Source organism: Pristiophorus japonicus, chromosome 11, assembly GCF_044704955.1.
Source record: "Pristiophorus japonicus isolate sPriJap1 chromosome 11, sPriJap1.hap1, whole genome shotgun sequence".
Classification (NCBI taxonomy): domain Eukaryota; kingdom Metazoa; phylum Chordata; class Chondrichthyes; family Pristiophoridae; genus Pristiophorus; species Pristiophorus japonicus.
In genome coordinates this window covers 40,034,015-40,058,813 of record NC_091987.1, presented here as the reverse complement: position 1 = coordinate 40,058,813, position 24,799 = coordinate 40,034,015, and the positions used below count along the sequence as shown (strand labels likewise).

Below are 24,799 nucleotides of genomic sequence, written 5' to 3'. Positions count from 1 at the left end.
CATTATCGAGGGACACTTTGTGGTAAATGTGTGCAACCCATATACCTCTGCCTCCTCAGTCTGAGGCTCTGGTTCGTCGTGATCCACCGTGGATCTGTCCTCCTCTGCAACATGGTGGTTTGCCGTGTTAGCAGGGTTTGCAGCTCGCCTGCACATGCATTGGAGGTGTCCAATTGTTCCACAGCCCTTGCAAACGTATCCTTTGAAGCAGCATGAATGAAAATGTTGATCACGTCCGCAGCGCCAACAAGCTGTTAATGGCCTTGCATTCACCACCCTTGATGGTGGACTCTGAGACATCTGCGGATATGCAGCTGCAGGCATGTGAGTCCTGCCCTGTACATTACGATTCGAAAGCAACCTTACTTTGTTCACAGTACTTGCAGCAGCACTCGTGTGCTGAGAGATTTGTTTGGTATTGTCACTGGTGGCGATGAACGCCTGGACTATCGCTATGGCTTTACTCAAGGTTGGGGTCTCTACAGTCAAAAGTTTGCAAAGTATTACTTCATGGCCAATGCCAAGTACAAAGAAGTCCCTGAGCAAGTGCTCCAAGTGTCCTTCAAATTCGCAATGTCCTGCAAGGAGACATAGCTCGGTGACGTAGCTCGTCACTTCCTGGCCTTCAGACCTCTTGTACGTGTAGAACTGGTACCTCGCCATCAAAACGCTTTCCTTCGGGTTTAGATGCTCTAGGACCACTGTGCATAAATCATCATACGACTTCTCTGTGGGTTTCACTGGAGCGAGCAGATTTTTCATGAGGCCATACGTTGGTGCCTCCCAAATGGTGAGGAGGATCTCCCTTTGTTTGGCAGCGTTCGCTTCTCCTTCCAGCTCGTTGGCCACGAAGTATTGGTCGAATCGCTCCACGAAGGTTTCCCAATCATCTCCCTACGAAAATTTCTCCAGGATGCTCACGGTTCTCTGCATTGTTGCGGTGGGGTTCATCTTCTGTATCTCGTCGCCAGTTGTTATGTCTTGAATAAAGAATCTGACCAGATACTGTAAGCTTAAAGTAATGTGTGACCGTAGTCCTTTATGGCAGGTCTCCAAAGTGCCTCTCCAGCCTGTGAGGCCTCCTTATGTACAGGTACTCCCAAGGGAGTGTGGGATCCCTTGGGACTCCAGGGAATGAGCCCTCTGGTAGTTAAACAAGATATTTACAGGCTTACATATATAACAGTTGTCTCTGCCATCATTGAGGATGGGGATAATTCATGGAATCTGCTCCTCCTGTTAGCTGTTTAATTGTCCACCATCATTCACAACTAGATGTGGCAGGACTGCAGAGCTTTGATCTGATCCGTTGGATGTGGAATCACTTAACTTTGTCTATAAGCATACTGTTTCTACTGTTTATCAGGTATGTAGTCCTGTGTTGTAGCTTTACCAAGTTAGCACCTCATTTTTAGTTACGCCTGGTGCTGCTTCTGGCATGGTCTTCTATACTCTTCTTTGAACCAGGGTTGGTCCTCTGGCTTGATAGTAATGGTAGAATGAGGGATATGCTGAGCCATGAGGTTACAGATTGTGGGAATACAATTCTGCTGCTGCTGATGGTCCACAGTCCCTCATGGGTGCCCGGTTTTGTGCTGCTAGAGTTGTTCTGAATCTATCCCATTTAGCACGGTGATCATGCCACACAACACAATGGAGTGTGTCTTCAGTGTGAAGATGGGACTTCGCCCCACAAGGATTGTGCGATGGTCACTTCAACCAATATTGCCATGGGCACATGCATTTGCAATAGATAGATTAGTGAGGACAAAGTCAAGAAAGTTTTTCCCTCGTGTTGGTTCTCTCACTCACAGGCCCAATCTGGAGCTATGACCTTCAGGACTAGGTCAGTAATGGTGCTACCAAGCCACTCTTCATGATGGACATTGAAGTCTGCTACCCTCGTTGATTCTTGAAAGTGGTTTTCAACATGGAAGAAAACTGATTCATCAGCTATGGGAGGGCGGTAGGTGATCATCAGCAGGAGGTTTCCTTGTCTACGTTTGACTCAATGCCATGAAACTTCATGGAGTCAGGAATCAATGTTGAGGACTTCCAGGGGCACCCCTTCCTGACTGTATACCACTGTGCTGCCACCACTTGTGGGGGGACAGGATAGGGATGGTTATGGGACTTTGGCTGAAAGGTATGATTCTGTGAGTATGACTATAACAGGCTGTTGCTTAACTAGTCTGTGGGACAGCTCTCCCAATTTTGCCAAAAGTTTCCAGATGTTAGTGAGGAGGAATTTGCAGGGTCGACTGTGCATTTGTCATGTCCTGTTGTCTGTTTGATTTTATTCTGAATAGCAGTTTGGTACAACTGAGTAGTTTACGAGGTCATTTCAGATGGCAGTTAACATAGAGGCCAGATCAGGTAAAGGACCAGACAATCTGGTAGTTTGATTGTCACCCTTACTGATACTATCTTTTTTTATTCCTGATTTATTTAATTGAATGTAATTCCCCAGCTGTCATGGCGGGATTTGAACTCATGTCTTCGGATTATTATTCCAGGCCTGTGGATTACTAGAGCAGTAACATAACCATTATGCCTCCAGTGCGCCAGTGCAGCCTTCGGCCGTCTGAGCTCATGGTCGAAAGGGCCGTAATAATACCCGCCCTCCTGTGTGGCTCAGAGACATGGACCATGTACAGTAGACACCTCAAGTCACTGGAGAAATACTGCGAGCGATGTCTCCGCAAGATCCTGCAAATCCCTTGGGAGGACAGACGCACAAACATAGCGTCCTCGTCCAGGCCAACATCCCCAGCATTGAAGCACTGACCACACTTGATCAGCTTCGCTGGGCAGACCACATAGTTCGCATGCCAGACACGAGACTCCCAAAGCAAGCGCTCTATTTGGAACTCGTCCACGGCAAACGAGCCAAACACGGGCAGAGGAAATATTACAAGGACACTCTCAAAGCCTCCCTGATAAAGTGCAACATTCCACTGACACCTAGGAGTCCCTGGCCATAGACCGCCTTACGTGGAGGAAGTGCATTCGGGAGGGCACTGAGCTGCTCGAGTATCGTCACTGAGAGCATGCAGAAATCAAGCGTGTCATGTATGTAACCACAATGTAACACCACTGTATTACTGTATACACTCAACCTAGATGCACACCTTGACCACAAGGGGTGAACTTGTGGGAGACACTCCCAACCTGATCTCACAGGTATAAAAAGGGAGGTCACATGCAGGGTCATCGTCTTTTGAGTCCTGTGAACAAAGATTAAGATCACAGAGTGACCTTGTCCCCAGAATGTGCCTCGTGTGGTTTCATACTGTAGAGTAAGGACTTTACATTGGCGACGAGAAACGGGAATTCACGACCCACGAGAATGGCCACCGGTAGCACAGAGGAACGGTACTGTGTTGGGGAAGACTGGGACGATTTTGTTGAGAGGCTTCAGCAAAGCTTCGTTCCGAAAGAATGGCTGGGGGATGCAGCGGCCGACAAGCGAAGGGCTCATCTTTTGACCAGCTGCAGACCAAAGACTTACGCGCTCATGAAGGACTTACTCGCACCCGAAAAGCCGTCGGACAAAACCTTTGAAGAACTTAGCAAATTGATCGGGGAGCACCTCAAACCGGCGAGTAGCATACATATGGCCCGACATAGATTCTACACCCACTGATGTCGTGAAGGACAGAGCACACTGGACTTCGTAGCGGACCTCCGGCGTTTGGCCAGCCTCTGTAAGTTCACAGACGCCTGCAGCGGAGAGATGCTAAGGGACTTCTTTATTGAGGGCATCGGTCATGCGGGAATTTTCCGCAAATTAATTGAGACCAAGGATTTGACCTTGGAAGTGGCGGCGTTGGTAGTTCAAACTTTCATGGCGGGGGAGGAAGACAAGAAAATAATATACGCGTGCAATTCTGCCTCTAACGCGGCGATGGATCAGGGAGTCAACATCATCAATGCGACTCAGCCCCGCAGGCAGACAGGGGCAGTCCGACACTTCCCAGGCAGCAATAGACCCCAGAGTAGGACTTCAACAGAGACAATGACAGGCTGAACGGACATTCACGCCATCATAGTGGACAATGCGGCCCAGGATGGGGCCATTGACACCCACTAATAGGGTACTTAAGAGCAGTCAAAGGGACAGTCGGCACGGAATGCCTGGCCATAGTCCATTTGTTCCCAACAATGGAAACTTTAACTCATGCTGGAGGTGTGGGGAAAATACTCAGCTAGATCTTGCAGACTTCAACAGTTTGTCTGCAGGAACTGCAATCTCAGTGGCCACTTAGCTCGAAGGTGCAGGAAGTCTGCAACCAGACTAATATATGAGGTGGATGGACCAGAAGAGAGTTCTTTGAGGCAGGATGACTTTTGGGGCAAATCGTTGGACGCCGAGGTTCAGCGGGTCCATATGGCGAATATTCACAGTTCGTACACCAAAACGCCACCAATGATGATGAGGGTTTTATAAAATGGTATCCCAGTACGCATGGAGCTGGACACTGGGGCCAGCCAGTCACTCATGGGCATTCAACAATTTGAGAAGCTATGGCCACTTAAAGCCAGTAGACCCAAATTAGCACGTATTGAGACACAATTACGGACTTACACTAAAAAAATCATTCCAGTGCTAGGCAGTGCAATGTTGGCTGTCACACACAATGGGTTAGTGAATTGGCTGCCGCTCTGGATTGTCCCGGGCAATGATCCCGCACTGTTGGGGAGGAGCTGGTTAGCCGAGATGAACTGGAAATGGGGGGGATGTTCACGCAATGTCATCTGTGGAGCGAAGTTCGTGCTCACAAGTCCTACAACAATTTGATTCACTATTCCAACCTGGCGTCGGGACTTTCAAAGGCACTAAAGTAGTGATACACATCACCCCGGACGCCAGGCCAGTGCACCACAAAGCCAGAGCGGTGCCGTATGTGATGCGGGAAAAGATCGAGAGCAAATTGGACATGCTGTTGAGAGAGGGCATTATCTCGCCTGTTGAATTCAGCGACCTGGGCGAGCCCCATCGTTCCCGTCCTAAAAGCGGATGGCTCTGTCAGGATGGCTCTGTCAGGATCTTTGGTGACAACAAGGCCACCATCAATCGGGTGTCCCTACAAGTTCAATACCCGCTCCCGAGAGCGGAGGACCCCTTCGCCACACTGGCAGGCGGTAAGCTGTTCACCAAGTTGGACCTCAGTTCGGCCTATATGACCCAGGAAATGGCCGACGAATCTAAACTACTGACCACCATCACCACGCACAAGGGACTGTTCGTTTATAACAGGTGCCCGTTTGGCATTCGATCAGCGGCCGCAATTTTTCAAAGAAACATGGAAAGCCTGCTTAAATCCATTCCTGGAATGATCGCATTCCAGGACGACATCCTCATCATGGGTCGAGACACCGAGGAACACCTCTACAACCTGGAGGAGGTGCTACGCCGACTGGACCGGGTAGGCTTGCGACTCAAGAAGTCTAAATGTGTGTTCTTAGCTCCTGAGGTTGAGTTTCTGGGCAGGAGGCTTGTTGCAGATGGGATTCGGCCCACTGAATCCAAAACAGAGGCGATTCGATGAGCACCCAGGCCCTGCAACACATTGGAGTTGCGATATATTCGTAATAAATGTATTGTATGTTCCTGTATTATATTATACGTTCCAAGTCCTTTGCGTGCTATTTTAACAGTGACATTATTCCTTTCAAAATAAACAGGTCAACATCATCATTGAAACACTGGTAAAAAGAAATATCACACCAACATGTTGAGTCTTGGTTACTGATAACACACAGTGCAATTTCAACTCGGCTTCAGTTCAACATCATTTACATCAAGGGTCATTTCCAGCTTCGGTGGGGGTAGAAACCTGCTGGTAATAGATCAGCCGCACCATTTTCCTTTTATATGTGTCAATGGAAAAGAGGATTGGGTGGGATGTATAACCAGTTTTTGCCCCCACCAAATTTGAAAATGACAGGGTATCTTTGCATGCAATTGAAAAAAGTATGCGAAACATTTTATCATGAATAGAATGTCCTTTTAACAAACCATACATTCACTCAAATCAAGGAACTAGTGTTGAAGAGCAGCAATATTAATTGCAGACATGATTTGAGGTGGTTTGAGGAAAAGGGGGTAGAAAATGCCTCCCTCCCGAAATGGGGCACACGCACCCCGTTTCAATGGTTTTTACCACAGTTATGGTTGAGGTCGCCTCTTGGGAAATTCCGCTCTTTGTTGTTTTTTTTTTTATTCGGATCCGGAAGTCGCTCTTAATGGAGGCGGTGACTACAATGAGAGGGGCGGATACGCGGCAGTGGCAACGCCTGTTGGCAGCCCAGCCGAACCCAGGGGCATTATTGTCGGGCCGGCATGGCAGTCGGCTGACAAAAATAAACATGGTAGCAGTGGCAGTGCGTCCTCCCCTTTAAGGGAAATTGCACTGCCATTGCAGAAGGCCATAGCCTAACTGGACCACAGAGAATAAGAAGGTTTTGGACCGCTGAGCGGGCCGAAGATTTTCAGAGGGGAATGTCGCTGTCGGGGCGGGGTGAAGCGGGGGCGCGTAGATCGGCGGTGTGCATGGTGACGATGCACTTCACATGGTTCGGCAGCAGCGGAGTGGTGGGGGTGGAAATCGGGGCACCGCCGGGAAACCTCGGAAATGCAATTGGGCTATCAGCGGCCGTTCCACGAAAAGTCGGTGGCCACTCCACTCCGCAGCATGGCCACCGATTTGCGGTGGTAACAGGCCTTAAGCAGAGGGGCAATTTTGGCCCCAGGGCCTCGAAGTGAATCAACACCAAATTCCAATCAAAAGAAACATAGAAACATAGAAAATAGGTGCAGGAGCAGGCCATTCAGCCCTTCGAGCCTGCACCACCATTCAATGAGTTCATGGCTGAACATGCAACTTCAGTACCCCATTCCTGCTTTCTCGCCATACCCCTTGTTCTCCCTAGTAGTAAGGACTACATCTAACTCCTTTTTGAATATATTTAGTGAATTGGCCTCAACAACTTTCTGTGGTAGAGAATTCCACAGGTTCACCACTCTCTGGGTGAAGAAGTTTCACCTCATCTCGGTCCTAAATGGCTTACCCCTTATCCTTAGACTGTGACCCCTGGTTCTGGACTTCCCCAACATTGGGAACATTCTTCCTGCATCTAACCTGTCGAAACCCGTCAGAATTTTAAACGTTTCTATGAGATCCCCTCTCATTCTTCTGAACTCCAGTGAATACAAGCCCAGCTGATCCAGTCTTTCTTGATATGTCAGTCCCGCCATCCCGGGAATCAGTCTCGTGAACCTTCGCTGCACTCCCTCAATAGCAAGAATGTCTTTCCTCAAGTTAGGAGACCAAAACTGTACACAATACTCCAGGTGTGGCCCCACCAAGGCCCTGTACAACTGTAGCAACACCTCCCTGCCCCTGTACTCAAATCCCCTCACTATGAAGGCCAACATGCCATTTGCTTTCTTAACCGCCTGCTGTACCTGCATGCCAACCTTCAATGACTGATGTATCATGACACCCAGATCTCGTTGCACCTCCCCTTTTCCTAATCTGTCGCCATTCAGATAATAGTCTGTCTCTCTGTTTTTACCACCAAAGTGGATAACCTCACATTTATCCACATTATACTTCATCTGCCATGCATTTGCCCATTCACCTAACCTATCCAAGTCACTCTGCAACCTCATAGCATCCTCCTCGCAGCTCACACTGCCACCCAACTTAGTGTCATCCGCAAATTTTGAGATACTACATTTAATCCCCTCATCTAAATCATTAATGTACAATGTAAACAGCTGGGGCCCCAGCACAGAACCTTGCGATACCCCACTAGTCACTGCCTGTTATTCTGAAAAGTGCCCATTTACTCCTACTCTTTGCTTCCTGTCTGACAACCAGTTCTCAATCCATGTCAGCACACTACCCCCAATCCCATGTGCTTTAACTTTGCACATTAATCTCTTGTGTGGGACCTTGTCGAAAGCCTTCTGAAAGTCCAAATATACCACATCAACTGGTTCTCCCTTGTCCACTCTACTGGAAACATCCTCAAAAAATTCCAGAAGATTTGTCAAGCATGATTTCCCTTTCACAAATCCATGCTGACTTGGACCTATCATGTCACCTCTTTCCAAATGCGCTGCTATGTCATTCTTAATAATTGATTCCATCATTTTACCCACTACTGATGTCAGGCTGACCGGTCTCTAATTCCCTGTTTTCTCTCTCCCTCCTTTTTTAAAAAGTGGGGTCACATTGGCTACCCTCCACTCGATAGGAACTGATCCAGAGTCAATGGAATGTTGGAAAATGACTGTCAATGCATCCGCTATTTCCAAGGCCACCTCCTTAAGTACTCTGGGATGCAGTCCATCAGGCCCTGGGGATTAATCGGCCTTCAATCCCATCAATTTCCCCAACACAATTTCCCAACTAATAAGGTTTTCCCTCAGTTCCTCCTTCTTACTAGACCCTCTGACCTCTTTTATATCCGGAAGGTTGTTTGTGTCCTCCTTAGTGAACACCGAACCAAAGTACTTGTTCAATTGGTCTGCCATTTCTTTGTTCCCCATTATGACTTCCCCTGATTCTGACTGCAGGGGACCTACGTTTGTCTTTACTAACCTTTTTCTCTTTACATATCTATAGAAACATTTGCAGTCCGTCTTAATGTTCCCTGCAAGCTTCCTCTCATGCTCTATTTTCCCTACCCTAATCAGACCCTTTGGCCTCCTCTGCTGAGTTCTAAATTTCTCCCAGTGCCCAGGTTCACTGCTATTTCTGGCCAATTTGTATGCCATTTCCTTGGCTTTAATACTATCCCTGATTTCCCTTGATAGCCACGGTTGAGCCACCTTCCCTTTTTTATTTTTACGCCAGACAGGGACTATGTTAACTAATTGCTACTGCAATATTTTTACAGAGATAGCTGTAGAAGTTCAAATGATTAAAATTAGGGGGAAATATATATTTTCAGATAGTGGATGACCAGATGAAATTTCAAACAATGCACTCCCATAACTACTTATGTTGCTCAAACTCTTCCAAAACAGAATTGGAGCCCATGGCACTGGCCTGACTAGAACTCCCAAAACATAAAAGAAAGATTAATGAGATCTTGCCTACAAACGTCTTCCTCATTTATCGCCAAGAAGAAGGGACCTAGATGACAGCATTGATTCACATGGTGAAATCCAAACATGCAGATAGCACTTGGAGTGTGGTCTTCTGACGAGATGAGGCCACCCTTCTTTAGTGCATCTTCGGCAGCAGGACTTCCGAGCCTTCAGCCTTAAAGGCAGCAAGTGTTGTCCATGTTTCTGCTGTGCCACTGTAAGCAATTAGTACCCTTTTCTGCCACCACTGCATCTTTCCATTTAATAACGAGCTGCTGCCTTTTAAGAACTGCTGTCTCGCCAGCCAAGTTTGCAACAAGTCTGCAAACTATTAAACTATAGGCACTCCTGTTACAAAATCTTGCAGTTGCTACTCGTCCAGGCCGTTCTGCATTGTTGAGATGCCCTCTGTGATGTTGCCACGAAAGATGGTTTTGAACTCTGCCACCAGCCCTTTCATCTGGTGCACTTTTACAGAGAGGTTTTACAGTGCCTCATGTGAGTATAATGCTCTGCTTCTATCTTTGTTTTCATGGCAGTCTCCCTGAAATCATTGCCTGATTGCTGCTCAGCCTGAGGCACCAATTTCCTTAGCCTCCATTTGGAAACATTCTTCTCCATTTCCAATACCTCTTTTAGTGGCTTCCTTACGCATTCTGAAGCACCCAGTGCCATTCATCATCTGAACCATCTGTATTCCCTCAAGTTATTCCATCTGGGCTGGTGGGTGCGAGTGAGAGGGCGATTGATGTGTGGATGAATTTCTGCTTGCGTTCTCTGCTGTTGAGGATCCCGAAACTGGTTTAGTTCTACTCATGTGAATGTCTCCTGAAAGTACGAGGAAAGATGTGATTACACAGAGGAGATTTACAAGGATCTTGCCTGGACTGGAGAATTTCAGCTATGAGGCGAGATTGCATAGTCTGAGTTTGTTTTCTTTGGATCAGAGGAGACTGAGGGGAGACCTTATTAAGGTGTATAAGATTATGAGGGGCCTAGATAAGAGTGGATAGGAAGGACCTATTTTCCTTAGAAGAGGGGTCAACAACCAGGGCGCATCGATTTAAAGTAATTGGTAGAAGGTTAAGAGGGGATTTAAGGGGAATTGTTTTCATCCAGAGGATTGTGGGGGTCTGGAACTCACTGCCTGAAAGGGTGGAAGAAGCAGAAATTCTCACCACATTTTAAAAAGTACTTGGATGAGCACTTTAAGTGCAGTAACCTGCAAGGCTACGGATCAAGAGCTGGAAAGTGGGATTCGGCTGCATAGCTCTTTGTTGGCTGGTGCAGACATGATGAGCCGAAATGGCCTCCTTCCATGCTGTAAATTGCTATGATTCTATATGAGTGTCAAAACATGGAAATCTTACTTCGTTCATTGAATGCTGGCACCTGTTATGCACAGACTGAGTGTGGGTGCAGGACCTCCATGTTTCCGTCCCCTATCATCTCAGCTAAGTAGGACCCCAGTATCTCAATTGCCTCCTTAAGCTGGGTTAATGGGTCAATATCTGTTGTTTCTTCTCTTGGTAGCTTGTTGTTCCTACAAATTATGTGCAGATTTTTCCTTCATGAGAACAGAACACTTGTTACTTTCAGGAGGGTTTATTAGATAACTTTTGTGAACCTCATACCACTCTTTTATGGAGTTACCAAACAAATTATTCTTCAAAGGGCATGGAAGTTTTACAGAATTCTCCAGTGATGCAATTTAAATGTTCCATGTGAAGGAGACTACAGAGTTCATTTAATTCATAGGGTTATACCCTTAAGTTTTTTCTTTAACTGCACTTGTTGAATTAATATTGGTTTGGAGTCTGAAAAGTTTAAAATCAAGATTAGCTGCCATTATATTCACCTTTGCTGCACTTGAGAGGTCATTAGACTTCTTCCTGCACTGGAAAGTGGTTTTGGGGATTAGGGGCTCACCATTCACTGCCTGTGTAGCTGTGGCTCAGTGGGTAGCACACGTTCCTGAATCAGAAGGTGGTCAACATAATAAAACAGATTATCTGGTCAATGTCACATTGCTGTTTGTGGGAGCTTGTTGTGTGCAAATTGCAACAGAGATTACACTCCAAAAGTACTTTATTGGCTGTAAAGCACTTTGAGACGTCTGGGAGATCATGAAAGGTGCTTTATAAATACAAGTCTTTTTTTTTCTTTTGTGTGATCTGCTTCCACATGATTCTGACTGCTCTGTTGGCAGGTAGCTTTTAATCCTCTCCTGTACATTATTTCAGTCAGAAGAATTTTTATATCAGTCTCTGAGAAATTTGTAGCTCTCTATTTACTTGTTCCTGTTGGAGTCCATTCTTCACCTGTCGGCTTGCTGGCTCTGCTTTCAGTGCAGACCAGCTTTCGATTCCCACACATTTTCTGAGCCTCCCAGAGGCACCACACCAATGGAAATTGCATCTTGTGCCACCCAGCAATATTAAAATTAGCTGATCCCACAATTTCTGGCCAATGAGCTGGCGGATTGGAGTACTTAGAATTCTCGGGCCTTACTGTTTATGACTGGTGATGTACCTGACAGATGCTGGTGCCAGTGGAATTGTACCTCAGGAAGAGTCACTGGGGGTGAAATTAACTTTCGGCATGGGTGCAGAATGGGCAGATTTCTGAAGCTGAGATTCTTGACTAAGAAAACACTGGGGGTAAAGTGCATTGTATAAATAGTACACATACGTACCTGCTGTAATATATGATTTGTACACCACATCTGGTATCATCTGCTTTTTTGAGTAGTCCCTTGATTGATATTGAAAAATACTGGGGGAAGAAATTGGACCCCAGTGTGCTCATTTTTCGGGCGCAGTACAAGGAAAAAAACATGAACTTCCTGGTGTTGTTCCCTGCACCCCAGAGGCACTTGGAATATGTCCAAAGCTATATTGAGTCAGGCCATATTCAGGCATCCTTGGCAGCCACGTAAAAAGGCATTAGGCTCCTTGCATATGTTAATTAGGGGCCTAACACCTTTTACAGGACCTCTGCCCAGAATTTTATCAGTGCTGTGTAGAGTAGGAGCCAGACCTGTCCACCCAGTCTTCTGCTTCTTTTTGCAGCCTAACTAGTAGTACTTAAAGGAACCGCCGGAAGTCTCCAACAAAAAGCCAAGTCTCTTTTTGTAAATTACCTTAATGTGAAGCTAGGAGGAGCAGGAGTGCCCCTCCTTACTCCACAGCAACACTGCAGGTTGCTGACGACCCTCGCTCCTTCCCGCCCCACCCCCAACCCCTGGCCCAGGACCTACCTAAGGTCCACTGTTTGCAATGGCAGCCAGTCCAAATACCCATGAGCTGCCTCTGGAGGCTCAACAGGCACCTGCAGCTCACCAGAAATATGAAGATGAGGCCCGATGCTAAGTTTCTGTTGAGTCGTGAACCAATTTCTTTCTCACTGTTTGCAACATTACTTTCGGTTTAGCGTTATTTTTAATGTGGTAGTTGATAGGAAAAAGACCATTAATAAATTTAAATTGACCTCTGTACTTTATAAAACATTGTACTTTATAGGTGACTTCTGTGTCAGTTCCAAAAAATAAATCCTTCCTCGCCAGCAAGGAAAAATTACAGTCACAGACATTTATGCTTGATGTATACCCTTTAACGTTGTTAACACTTTCTGGCAGAAGAACTGCCCTCCGAAAATGTCATACAGAAGCATGCACACACATGTACAAATAGAAAATCAGAAGGCTTTCCGAATGGTGGTATCTATCTGCTCATGATTTGTTAATGGGAATCTGTGTATATATTATGCTGAAAAAGCATCTGGTTGCTTACCAAATCTGGTTTGGAATTACAGGCAAATTGGTGATCTAACAATTAAAATATAACATTTGATTCTCATTTTATGAGAATGACTAAGTTTACTAATGGCTCAGCTGGTTTAGAAAGTGAGTCTCTGAACCACATGCAAACCAGAAAGATGCCATGTTCAATTCCTGGTCGAGTCAGCTGATCTCTGCCAGGGCAGGGTGTTACAATTGGCCTTGGTGTACTCCAAGGTTGGTGAGGAGAAAATCAGCCAGGCTTCATATTACTGATCATTGTCCAGTGAAACCCCTGACCCCGCTGAAAATATGCATATGAAGATGTCAGAGTGGGACTAGAAGGGATTCTCCTGCAGTAGTTGAATAGCCCAACAACACTTAATACCTCACCGGAAGGATGACCGGAAACAGCCCTCCAGCATGCCTTCAGAAAAGGAAAGGGAGAAATGTTTCCGCACTAATTTGATCTGCTAGAAATTGTTTCTTCTAATGACCCTTAGTGAGAACCCGATTGTCCCCGCAAAAGATCATCATCATAGGCAGTCCCTTGAAATCGAGGAAGACTTGCTTCCACTCTAAAAGTGAGTTCTTAGGTGACTGAACAGTCCAATATGGGAATTACAGTCTCTGTCAAAGGTGGGCCAGACAGTCGTTGAAGGAAAAGGTGAGTGGGACTGGTTTACCGCACACTCCTTCCGCTGCCTGTGCTTGGTTTCTGCATGCTCTCGGTGATGAGACTCGAGGTCTCCAGCAACTGACCGGATGCGCTTCCTCCACTTAGGGCGGTCTTTGGCCAAGGACTCCCAGGTGTTGGTGGGAATGTTGCATTTTATCAAGGAGGCTTTTAGGGTGTACTTGAAAACTTTCCTCTGCCCACCTTGGGCTTGCTTGCTGTGTAGGAATTATGAGTAGAGCGTTTGCTTTGGGAGTCTTGTGTCAGGCATGCGAACAATGTGGCCCACCCAGCGGAGCTGGTCGAGTGTGGTCAGTGCTCTGATGCTGGGGATGTTGGCCTGATCGAGGATGCTAACATTGGTGCGTCTGTCCACCCAAGGGATTTGCAGGATCTTGCAGAGACATTGTTGGTGGTATTTCTCCAGCGATTTGAGGTGTTTACTTTATATGGTCCACGTCTCTGAGTCATACAGGAGGACGGGTATCAGAATTGGCATTCTATCTGCAGTCGTCAGAGCCTTTACTGAACTAGTTTTAGTGCAGTAAGACAAAGGGTGTGAGGCAACATTTTAGTATTGAAGGTGTTCAGCCAAATTTAATTAATGTTATTTTTAATACTAATAGTGCATTAGTAAAAAAAATAAAGATTGGATAGGCTGGGGTTGTTTAATTTTGAACAGAGGAGGCTGAGGGGAGACTTAATTGAGGTGTATAAAATTATGAGAGGACAAGCTAGAGTGGAAAGGAAGGACCTATTTCCCTTAGCAGAGAGGTCAATAACCAGGGGGCATAGATTTAAAGTAATTGGTAGAAGGATTTGAGGGGAGTTGAGAGATTTTTTCACCCAGAAGATGGAGGGGGTCTGCAACTCACTGCCTGAAAGGGTGGTAGAGGCAGAAACCCTAATCACATTTAATAAGTACTTGGATGTGCACTTGAAGTGCCGTAACCTACAGGGCCACGGACCGAGAGTTGGAAAGTGGGATTAGGCCGGGTAGCTTTTTTTCAGCCAGCAAAGACATGATGGGCCAAATGGTCTCTTTCTCTGCCGTATTCTTTGATTCTCTAATTTATTTGCTGCAGTAATTAATTCAATAATACAAAATCCAGTAACAATTACTAATCTGGTGGTGTGTGCATTCTGCTATTTTATTGCATTACATATGTTGCAAATATATTCTAAACTGCAAAGTATTATTAAAAATGTTTGCTTCCACCTTTTATGGAGTAGTTCTATGAAAAATTTCACATTACTATTCACTTTAAAGGTAATGCAGTGCAGTTTCTATGGCAATTCAACACAATGATGAAGTGTTCATGGAAGCTCAATTATTATCGTCTGCATTAATTTATACATATATATAAAATCCCCAGGAGTGATATTTTAATGCCCCTTTTATTAATTGCCCATACATGGCACAGAGCTAGCATAAATATACCAGCATCACACTGTGCTCATGGACTGATATTAATAATGTGCATCTGAAAATGTCAGGATATATTTACAGCAAGGACAGCATAGCAACAGAAGCACGGAGCACTTACTCCTTCCAATCAAGATTCCTCATGGAAATTTTTAATCAGCAGAGACACCCAGCTATTTTCAAACTATTTAACTAATTCAAATGTCCAGAAACCCTCCTGCGCCTGAGCCACCTTGCATTACGATCTCATTAAAGACCTAGGCGAATTCTCCAATATTTCCAGCCCAGTAATTACTGACATACTTATTTAGTTCATATAGAGAAAATACTATAAAACTTAATTTTTAAGCAAGAAAGCCATTCATGCTATGAATCATTCAGCACAGTGGGACCCCAGCTTACTTGTGGAATGCACTAGTTCTTTCATCTTGAGCTGAAAAAGACCAGTTTTTTTTAAACTACATAAATTATAATATCCAAAACTTCTAATAATGCATCATTATGATACAAAGTTTAATAATTAGATTCTAAACATTAATGAGCTTTATCATGTTATATTTTGTTCCCTATTGTTCTGAAAAATACTTGAATTAATTAACTGGAAACATTATTTGTTAGAAGCTGCATAAAACCCAAGTGGTTCACTAATCATTTTTAGGGAAGAAAAGCTGCCATCCTTACCCAGTCTGGCCTGTATGTGACTTGTCCCTCACCACATGGTTGACTCATATCTGCCCTCTGAAGTGACCGAGAAACTGTTCTCTCGGGGTAGCTAGGGATGGGCAATAAATGCCAATCTTGCCAGCAACACACACATCCCAAGAATGAATATATATTTTTTTAAGTTATGTAAAATGGAAGCGCCATTGTAGAAGGTGGTCTGTTATAAGGGGATGAAGAAGAGCTTGCCGTGTCGATGACTCTTAGATTGAAACTGTGGTATGTAATTGGTAACAGCAGGGCTACTCAGTATCTCCAAAGTAGCTTTATTTTACCATTATAATGTGAATTTACATAATGTTTATAATATATATATAGCATAAATTTGTATTATATTTTAGTAAAGTGCATCTGAAGACTAAAAATAATGTGAACTGTGTTAATTGTGATATATCCTTTAATTTATCTTCTGTTCTTTATTTCAGCTGATGGATGTACTGATTGGTCTGTGGATTACAAGAAGTATCAAGTCCTTATGGGGGAACCAGTGCGAGTGAAATGTGCATTATTTTATGGATACATCAGGGCCAACTACACCTTAGCTCAGAGTTCTGGACTTAGCTTGATGTGGTACAAAAGTAGCGGTCATGGGGACTTTGAAGAGCCGATACCATTTGATGGAATTAGAATGAGCAAAGAAGAGGACTCCATTTGGTTTCGTCCAACAGAACTGCAGGATGGTGGACTATTTTCCTGTGTACTGAGGTATGATAAGTTCTTCACTGAATAGTATATTGAAAAAGATAAGTGTAGAAATTCTAATTGACAAAGATCATGTCAGAATGATTAACAAACGTAATGCTTTCCTGTTTCCAAGTGAACAGCAGATAATAACCCGTTAAAATAAATAGTTAAAGACTACTTAAACATACAGATACATCAATGTATTATGAGCACATGAGGTTTTTGTGTCAATTTTGATCATCAGAATTTCTATCTTAAAATGTTTTAAGAATGTATGGATTGCTAGACAAAAAAAATGCCAAGGTCTATCTAATTTGCTTTCTACCATCCTGGTAGTTGCACATTGCAATGAGAATTGAGTTGCCGACTAATCATAGCAAGAAGTGCTTTATAATATGATAGCATTCTTACAAAGGTTGATCCAGTTTTTGATAACATTTTAAAAATATTGCTAGTCTTCAGAGACCAAGGCCGCGATTGCGCCACCCGGGGCGAGACTGGGGCGGCCGGCATCGGTGGCGTGTGGGAAACCAACTCCCAACTCCATCCCGTCCTCTCGAAACAAACTTACCTAGATTGGGCTTGTTAAGCCTGCCCTGCGAGATTCCCGGCCAATTATCAGGAAGCGGGCCTGAAGACATCATTTGATGACGCGTCATCAGCCGGTTTCCTTAAAGGGACCATGATTTTGACAGTTCTTCTGTCAGTGTTCTACAGCATTAAGGTGCTGCAAACACTGACCAACACTGCACAAAGGTGCACAGCTGCACCCAGGCTCTCCCATCACTCCTCCCATATGCTTACGGAGAGAGTCACAACACGCAGGGAGATCCTCTTCCCTTCCCATGGGCAGAAGAGACCTCCCAAGAACACCAACACAGCCTAATTGCACATTGCACAGGAGGGCACAAGCAGGGATGTCATCAAGTGGACCAGGCTGCAGTGGTGAAAAACTTTCAATTATCTCAGTAGATCACAAAATGTTACTGCAAAGCCACACTCAACCTCATCCTGCTGTGCCACTCATCACATCACCATCACTCTGCCTTCCCTACTCTATCCCTGCACATCCTTACTCACACCAACTTACCTTGCGCCTCCACCCATCCTTCTCTCTCGATCTACATTATCAGTTTCCTATCTCAGTAGCCACCCCCCTCACTCACCTTCATTCTTGTCCAATCATACCAAGTAACAACACACAAGGGTAGGTACTTGGGCCCCTTAGCCAATGTTCATGTACGTTTATGTTGATGTGTTGTCAATCATTGAAATCTTTATTTTGAACACTTTGCATTCTTGGACTGATTTATGGGCACCTTTGGAAGTGGCTTAGTGAGTTGTAATGAATGCTAAGACATAAGTGTACCCCCCACAATAGTGATGAGTGTGAAAGGAATGCCTTGGACATTACAGGGATGCTTTATGGAGCTGGTGTGGGGTGGTGCCAACCTGGCACATCATGTGGCAGTCAGGGTGTATAGCATCAAGTGAAGTAAATCTGGCCATAGTGAGGTCATCCCTGGCCTCCCAGGCAGCAATGTAGTTGGGTGCTGATGCCCTGTGTTCTGTGCAGCATCAGTTGATTGTGGAGAAGGTTAGTGTTGTTGTTGTTGATGCTGGTGTGGTTAGTAATGTTGGTTTTGATGTTGATCATGTTAGATTTTTTTCAAGAGCACTGATGCTGCTGAAATGGATGGTAGCTGAGGTTGAGATGACAGAAGTGATCTGTTAATGGTGAGAGAGGTTGCTCCAAGGAGGTGACAGTGAATAGAGAGTTCATTGCAAACACTTCTAAACTACATACAGCTTAAAAGTTTCTTCCAAATCATGAAGGCTTTAGCTTCTGACATTGGAAAGTGAACAGCTGTGAAATGGTAGCTTTTGTACCACTTTTGCAGCTGTCAACTAGCCCAAGTAATGGAGAGTCATAGAGAACCCGCCTCCACTTATCTGCCGTGTTCATCGAGGGATGGCAAACCTATCAAAAGATTGGTAAAGTTATAAGTGCTTGCTTTTACTCCTCTTAAGTAGCATTCAACTATCTGTTAACTATCTTAATTAACTGACCCACCTCTTGCTGTCGGGTCTGTGATGCACAGGCAGACCCGACATTTGAGAAACTGACATGGAGGCGGGATCAGAGTGGACTTCTGCCCCGCTGTCAATCAGGGCCATTGTAACAGTGGACCTTCCTCCAAACCTGCACTTGCAGAGCTGGGAAGATTCTGGCCCAACCATGCCACAAGACGAGTTAGCTTCAAAAAAGGTCACTCAGGCGTTTCATGGACAAAAAGCATTGTGTGGATATGACCAAGAATATGTCAGCTAAATTGACTATCAAAGGAATGGTTATCTCAAGTTAGACTGTAATGATTTTGCCTTATTTAATTTTTTGCCTGCAAGTCTACAATCATTCATGTATGGTATTTATCGCTTGTTAAAATGGGAATGAAATTCAAATGCTTAAATATTCACTGAGCAGATTTTAGATTTTGTGGCAGTCATTTATTTCTGGCAGTAGTGGATGGACAGCCTGCTGGGAGATATTATTGCTATCTTACAATTAACAATAAATATTATCTGGCATATATGCCTTCTAATACACCACAGGACTGCATAGCTGAAGATTCATTGTGCTGACAGTAGGATTCTATTGTCTGGGAAACTATAAAGTTATTTGACTGCAATAAGACAGATAACTGTGGCATTAAGCCATTTCTCTCATGGTACTGCCAGCCTAGGTGAAAAATCAGTTGGTGGACATTCTGTTTAATCATCCCTTAGACACCATCCAGCCTTCTACATAATACTAGGCAGTACCTTGAATAAGTGAAAAATTGATTGCCTTGTGTTAAAGCAATATTATCATTATTGGCAAATGAAACATCAGATTAGCAAAAGTAGTTCCAATATCCTTGGTTACTGCCAACAGAAAACCATGCTTGATATTTTTAGTTATACTGTCAATGTATCTATATAATGGGCCTGAATTTGCAGTCCGAGGCAAAAAAATCTACGTACTTACCTTCTGCCTCGTGATCCACGCAGACTTGCACTCCTGGGTCTCTATGTGCAGACATGCGTAGAGGCCCACGTATCCCAGGGACACATGTGGTTTGCAAGCACGTAATCCCCATAAACATGAATAGGGATCACATAAAAAAACACATTTAGCATAACAAATAAATTAAAAAAGAAATTAATTAAAATTAATTAAAATACAATATAATTAAACATTTAAAACAAAAACATTATTTTTTGAATAGTAAATGTAAATGTTTGAAAGGTGCAAAAATAACCTTACCTTATTTTACATGTGTTTTAATGTTTAAATGAATGACTTTTTTAATGCTTTTTGATTTTCGGCTTTGCCGTTTTTGAGACGAAAATGGAGGCGGGGTGGTAAATTTACCGCCCAATTAACATTGGCAATTAATTGCTTAACTTTCGTCATTTGGGGTTTGCGCCAAGGGCCGTTACACACCCAGTGTAGCTCTCCTCGGCAGTACTTCTAACCGCCGCTGCACAAACCGACCCGAGTATAGCGACCGGGCGAAAAACAGCCGACCTCCCCATTTCTCCCCGCGGAGGGTCAAAACCCGGCGAAAACTGGGCCGCAAACCACCCAAAAATCCAGCCCATACGCGAATAAATGCAGGCCTTTACCGGGTGTAAACATTTCACAGGCATTCGCTGGGCAGAAGTTGGGCAAGAAGCCCAACTCTCTGTCCGCGGAGGTCCTTTTCCCAGGGGTGCGATGGATCTGTCAAGAATATTCTTAACAGATCGCAAGTTCCGGGTTTGAGTGCATGTGCAGCGCATGCCTAAGCCTGGAAGGTGCGCGGCCCCTATGGCAAGTGTGCACCTTGTACGTGCCCGTAAGTGCCGCAAATTATGGCCCAATATCATTTAAAAAAAAAAGCTCAAATCACAAAGTAATTCAAATTGGAAAATTAGCTCTCTTTGAATAAATGTTCAATGTCATCATCATAGGCAGTTCCTCGGAATCGAGGAAGATTTGCTTCCACTCTAAACATGAGTCCTTAGGTGGCTGAACAGTCCAATATGAGAACCACAGTCCCTGTCACAGGTAGGGCAGATAGTTGTTGAGGAAAAGGGTGGGTGGGACTGGTTTGTCGCATGCTCTTTCCGTTGCCTGCGCTTGATTTCTGCATGTTCTCGGCGATGAGACTTGAGGTGCTCGGTGCCCTCCCGAATGCACTACCTCCACTTGGAGCGGTCTTTGGCCAGGGTCTCCCAGGTGTCAGTGGAAATGTTGCATTTTATCAGGAAGGCTTTGAGGGTGTCCTTGTAACGTTTTCTCTGCCCACCTTTGGCTCATTTGCCATGAAGGAGTTCAGAGTAGAGCGCTTGCTTTGGGAGTCTCGTGTCTGGCATGTGAACTATGTGACCTGCCCAGCGGAGCTGATCAAATGTGGTCAGTGCTTCAATGCTGGGTATGTTGGCCTGGTTAAGTACGCTAATGTTGGTGCGTCTGAACTCCCAGGGGATTTGCAGGATCTTGCGGAGACATCGTTGGTGGTATTTCTCCAGCGACTTATTCAATATACCTTTCTAAGGAAACAAGTAAATTTATTGTATTACTCCTGATAATTGGACAACAAATATACCTCAATTTTGAAAAGACTTATTATACTTGACAGACAATACTCTGATTTCTGTTCAAATCTAACTTATGTAGAGTTAACTGATTAAGAGAATATGTGTCCTTGGAACAATTAGTAATATTAACCACTTGTGCATGGATAGAATTCAGCATATCGTAATGGCAGTCATGGTGCCAGTGGTGTTGATGAGTAAAAGCAGGGAGAGAGTTGTATACAATTTGTCTTATTCTGGTGTAAGAACTAGGGAACTTTCTCTGCAATGTGTACTTGATATTCTATGCACTTAATCACAAACTAATTGGGAAAAACCATTAACCCTAGCTACATTTATTTTCATCTGTTGCAGCAATTATATTTACAATTATTATTCATTATTAATATTTATTAGATCAATTGTACTTTTACTATGCAATATCTGCTAAATATATAGGAACTGGGAGTCTAAACAAAAAATATTATTTTTCTCACATGGGAGGCTTTCTGTTTCTTTGTATGAATGATGTGCTTATTCTAATACTGTTGCAAAGTGTGTGCATAAAGGGTAAGGACAAGGTAGACTCGGCTCTGATGCCCTTCACAGTCAAATAACCTGCCAATACTGACTTATCTAGTTTCATAGATGAAGAATGGTTAGTACTGGTTGATTGCTGGTGTCTGTGGAGCCATATCTCAAAGATTCAAAGTTTTCAGTAGAATAAGGAGAACATTGGCAACAGAAGCAGACTAATAGATTACCTTGTTCATGTTCTACATGTTTTGCATTGTTTTTCTTCTCATGGAAATGCAAAAGGGGGTGAATTTCCTCCTGTTGATGCAACTTTAAACAGTTGTTTCGCATTCCTTTGCTCACCTCCTGATTAACAACAAAGATGACATTTATTATTTAGCTGATTATGGTACTTTAGAAACACTTGAAACTGTAATTACTCGCTAGTGCTTTCTCAGCTCTACAAGTTTTACCTTTGTGCACATAACTCTCACCTCTTAACTAAATGTCATTTAAAAAGTTGTAAAGCAAAGTCTTTTGCATGAGGCAATGAACTGCTGATGATTTTGATGAAACGATAAAACAAGCATAATAGTACTTGTGTTTTCATGGATGTACATAAAATAAACTCCTCACTTCTAATTAATAAACACCACATCTTCGTCCTATTATTTGTGTGTAGAAGGAAACAGCCTTGTGGCCTTCTCTTCTGTTACCCTTGATAGATTCAGCATCTGAATTGATTTTTCAGTTTGAGCGAACTCTGTCCAGGTCTTAACACTTTCAGCATGAATCTTCTAACTGCTGTATCACCATTACCTGCTGCTCCATTCCTTGCTCAATGACAGCATTGATGTATCCCATGGATCAGATATAAATCACAGCTGCATTGTTTCAATAATATGCCTCAATAGCAATCTCAGACAGGTGCCACCTATAGCCTGTGCAAGCTGGTGACAATTCCACTTCGAGCATTTAATTTCCTTATGGGCTCTTCAAGCAAGATTGCTATATTGATTTTATAATCCCATGAGGGGCCTAGACCTGCAGAAGGGAACAAAATCCTTGTCTTACTGGCGTAAACAATTAAAATTGTAGTGCGCAGCATTTACCTGCAGCATTTGCATTTTCTTTTAGTTTATGGCTTTGTTTAGTTGTGTTGATCTATACACCTGCATGTTCTTTTGCTCTGCACTTCCATGTAGTTTATCGCATCAAATTAAGTCTGCTGGTTCCATTTTAATTGATAAAGTTTATGGCAAAATAATGTCAGTATTCAGATAAATTGACTCCTATTACCAAATCTGCAAAGTCTGTATCATTTTTAGTCAGTGAGGGTAATGTAAAAAGCATCAGTAAGAGTGTTTCTGTTTACTCAATCAATCTTTTTTCAGATAAGTTAGAGCTAAGATTTCTACTGCAGTGTGGAAGGGAGCATAGAGACAGAACAGCCATTCATTAGACAGAGCTGAAGCTTGGCATCGTGAGCTTAAGCATTTGCTTTTGACTCTGGAAAATCATGGTGATTATGTAAAGGGCCATCAATTGTAATTAAAAGCAAGAAATGCCAGAAATGCACAGTAGGGCTTTCAACATTCAAAAGAGAAAAAGATTGGTTAATGGGACTCTTTTCAGTTTTAGATGCAGATTGGCTTGCTGTTCATTTCCAGCATTTGTTGTTCATTTCCAGCATTTGTTGTTGTTCTTTCAGATTTCTAGCTTTTGTGTGTTCCATTTTAACATCTACGTCTGACTTCTGTTCATTGTCAGCACTGAAACTGGAATGCAAAATGGTGCTTGCTTATGATTGTGGTTTTAGTTATGTTATTGTAGAAGTCAGTGGCATTGTGTTTAGGGGGTGAATGAACCCACAGTGATTTTTATTTTAGGATGAAAATTTGATGGCATTTCTACAACACGGATTTCCATAATAACCTACCGAAAAACATTTTTTTTAAAACTTAGCCTTGGCTCCCATTGAATTGAAAAATTATAGAGGGGCGGGGAGCATTAATTGATATTCAGCCCATTACTCAAGGCATTCCACGACTGGTGCGTTTCAGTACGCCAGGCATGGAAATGTCATGAGCTGTGACTCCAGCCACATGGCATCATACAAAGAATTTATTTTGTGCGACAGCAGGACAAATTTGTTTTTGTCTTCCCCAGCTTCCCACCTTCAGGCAGCACAAAGAGAGATTACTTCCTAAGTGAGATACACAGTTAAGCAGAATTAAATAGGAGACAGGATTTCTGTCGCACGTGCAGCTTTTTTTTATTTGAATGCGTAAATAGTTGAATTTTCTTCATAGATTAGAAAAATACTGAACTCCAACTTATAAGTTACTCTTCGACTATACAGACAAAGTATTTTGTGTTTGGACGGTAGACAAGTTAAGGTAATGCTAAATTGATGTTCACTGAAACTCCTCAGATAATGCAGCAGTCCATGGCCGCATGCAGCAAGACCTGGGCGACATTCAGGCTTGGGCTGATAAGTAACATTTGCGGCACACAAGTGCCAGGCAGTGACTATCTCCAACAAGCGAGAGTCTAACCACTGCACATTGACATTCAATGGCATTAACATCGCCGAATCCCGCATCGTCAACATCCTGGGGGTCACCATTGACCAGAAGCTTAACTGGACCAGCCACATAAATACTGTGGCAACAAGAGCAGGTCAGAGGCTGGGTATTGTGTGGCGAATGTCTCACCTCCTGACTCCCCAAAGCCTTTCCACCATCTACAAGGCATAAGTCAGGAGTGTGATGGAATACTCTCCACTTGCCTGGATGAGTGCAGCACCAACACTCAAGAAGCTCGACACCATCCAGGACAAAGCAGCCCGCTTGATAGGCACCCCATCAACCACCTTAAACATTCTTTCCCCCCAACACTGGTGTACAATGGCTGCAGTGTGTACCATCTACAAGATGCACTGCAGCACCTTGCCAAGACTCCTTCGGCAGCACCTCCAAACCCGCGACCTCTACCACCTACAAGGAAGTGCAGCAGGCCCATGGGAACACCACCACCTCCAAGTTCCCCTCCAAGTCGCACACCATCCTGACTTGGAAGTATATCGCCGTTCCTTCATCGTTGCTGGGACAAAATCTTGGAACTCCCTCCCGAACAGCACTGTAGGAGTATCTTCACTACAAGGACTGCAGAGGTTCAAGAAGGCAACTCCACACCACCTTCTAAAGGACAATTAGGGATGGGCAATAAATGCTGGCTTTTGCCAGCGACGCCCACATACCAGGAACGAATCAAAATAGAGATAAAAGA

The 24,799-nt window shown here is 44.0% G+C and overlaps 1 protein-coding gene across 7 annotated transcripts in view; it reads left to right on the top strand.

The window, feature by feature from the left end:
- Window positions 1–24,799, top strand: part of LOC139276015 (interleukin-1 receptor accessory protein-like 1) — a 1,534,993-nt gene that overhangs the window by 470,303 nt on the left and 1,039,891 nt on the right. For all 7 annotated transcript variants that reach the window (XM_070893365.1, XM_070893368.1, XM_070893363.1 and 4 more), the window contains one exon: window positions 16,132–16,411. In XM_070893365.1, coding sequence (XP_070749466.1) covers window positions 16,182–16,411 — 230 coding nt within the window. In that variant the 5' untranslated portion in view covers window positions 16,132–16,181. The remainder of the gene's footprint in view (window positions 1–16,131; window positions 16,412–24,799) is intronic.